At 30.6% G+C, this 2,595-nt stretch overlaps 1 protein-coding gene across 1 annotated transcript; it reads left to right on the forward strand.

Moving 5' to 3' along the window:
* Positions 1-382: 382 nt before the first annotated feature.
* Positions 383-2,110, forward strand: LOC137927117 (microtubule-associated tumor suppressor 1 homolog). The gene has a single exon (XM_068770918.1). The coding sequence runs from the start codon at positions 383-385 to the stop codon at positions 2,108-2,110; it is 1,728 nt and encodes a 575-aa protein (XP_068627019.1).
* Positions 2,111-2,595: the final 485 nt, after the last annotated feature.

Consider the following 2,595-nt stretch of genomic DNA (forward strand, 5'->3'; position numbering starts at 1 on the left):
TCCCTCTTACACCTCTCGTTCACACACACACATATATATATATGTATATATACACACACATATATATATATAGTCAAACTTACCTTCTATCTACTGGTTTTTTCAGATCATATTTTTATCATGTATTCTAAATATACAATCTGTGGACAACGTATATATTTTTTTACAATTCTTGATTTATAACTAAATGTTTGAAATAAATTTGAAAAATATATTTATGTAATGTGAACGAAAGAGATAGCAAATTTAACATGAAATATTGAAAAAGTTTTTATTATATATTTGATATAACAACTTTTTTAAACAATCTGAAATGTCATTATAAAGAAGAATGTTCAATCAAAAGTATTGCGTACAATATTTCTAATATATTTATTTCGAAATGGATATAGACGATAAAGCAAATCTCGACGTGGAGTATAAAAGATATTTGCAGATATTGAAACCTTACTTAGGCCAATTACTCGATCCCGAAGATATTGAAACATGTAACGCTTGGATCAAAAGGCTGTCGAATTGCGAGAAAATCGAGAAATATCGCCGTAATAAGTATCTATTCACACTTTGCTTTCAGTTGGCGAATGGAGTTTTAAAACATCCCTTCACCAGCCATCCTCGTGACGAACTGCCTGATGAAATTGATGATATCAACAGTGATGACTCCTTCTCCGAAGTTGAAAGTCATGTAACGTGCTACAATCAAAATAAAGGTGAAGAATTTTCAAAAGAAGTGTTTAAGAACATTTTCCAAGGTGACGTCAACCTTACTGCAACCACCAGTGAAATTAAAGCAAATATAGAAGAAGACAAGGCTGAGATTCGTATTTTAAAAAATCCAAATGGAAATCTACTAGCATCATCTAACTCAACTATCACCAACAATCAATATTATCCAGAAATATTAAAAGATCTATCGAATTTCGTTCATTCCGAAGATAATGTATACCAGAGGGTAAACAATCTTGTAGATAAACTAAGAGATATAAAAAAACAAAACACAATTCTTCAGAAAGAGCTGCAAGCGATAAAAGAAGAGAGTAATAATAAAAAAGAATCAAATACAAGTTCCCAAAACAATAAACTGCAAGCTCATTGTGCCACAAACACTACCATTAGCATAGAAGATACGGAAGAGATAGGAAAATTCACTACATGTGATTGCAAGTCTTATATCTTTGGATCACAAAGCCAGCAGGATAAAATTAACAATCTTGAGAAACTTGAAGAGCTCAAAAGAAAACATGAAATTGAATTAATAGAACTTAGAAAGTCTATACGGGAGGAAATTCAAGATTTTTACGAAAATAAACTGCAAACTCTGAAAGAAGAACAAGAGTTTAAATTAAAAGAAATTAAAACACAAAACGAGGCTGAAATTGAAAAATTAAAATCTTCTATCAACGACCTTAAATCAGAGAATCAAAATATATTATCTTTAAAAGACCAAGAAATAAAACGATTACAAATTGAACTAGAAGAAGCAAGAAATCAAAATGTTGCAATCAAAAACAGTTTTATTAAAGCAAGAAATGACTGCAACTCTGAAATGGCTCAAGAAAAGGCTTTAGAATTTGAGAAACGGTTATACAAAATTGAGAAAGCCAAAAATAAAAGGGTAAAAGCATATCAAGCACAATTAGCTAGCTTGCAACACAATAAAAACATACTAGATAGCTCATTTCATTTACAAATATTGAAGCATAGAAGTGAATTAATAACAGAATTCGCTCAAGAAAATCAAAAAGAAATGTTGACAGCTATAGAAAAGTTAGAAGGTAAATACAAAGAGATGGTAGCTGGTGTTCAAGCAGCTGCAATACAGAGGAGAATTCAAGATCAAATTGCTCTAGATACAATCATACAGACAGTTCTAAGCAATGATAGTTGTCTCCCACAAGAAGGAAGTCATAATAACATTAACCCTGATAAAAAACAGAAAACTGATAAAGAACCTTATACATCGTTACAACTTTATCCCAGAGATAAAAGAGTGGGAAAGAAAGTCAATTTAGAAGACAGCGTATTATCAGGATTCTGTATGGACGAAGTGAAATTAGAAGAATTGTTCGAACAAGTTCATATACCGCAAAAGGACACGGGTGACAATTAATCTTTATCTAAATAATAAATTGACACAAAGCGGAAATAGGGTGAAAATATACAAATAATACAATGCGTTCAGTTTGATTGCTACAACAAGAAAATTTTAGGCGTATTGAATATTTTTTATTGCGGTTTGTCATTTTTTCGGACAGACACTTTGGTTTTAAAGTTTTTCAGTATATCTTTATCTGTTTTCGTCTGTCATTCTATCTTCTTCCTTACTTCAAATTTTCATTCGTTCTTATTGCTTTTATTTACCTACCTAATACATCGCCATACATCCATATTTTTAGCCAGTTTTATAGCTTCTGTTGTCTTTTCTTAAATCAAAGTATACATTATATTATCAAAGCATCTCTATTATCATGTTTCAAGTCTATCATAGATTCGAGAAAGTTCCTTTCATGGCACTGTATGATAGTTACATAAAGGAAACTATAGGTATCAAATAGATCATTATGATTTTTTAGAAATTCTTGTGTTTTTGTTCTT

The sequence above is a fragment of the Battus philenor genome, unplaced genomic scaffold (assembly GCF_028537555.1).
Source record: "Battus philenor isolate CCGP_79_NKW_IND1 unplaced genomic scaffold, ilBatPhil1.0.hap1 SCAF_3, whole genome shotgun sequence".
Lineage (NCBI taxonomy): Eukaryota > Metazoa > Arthropoda > Insecta > Lepidoptera > Papilionidae > Battus > Battus philenor.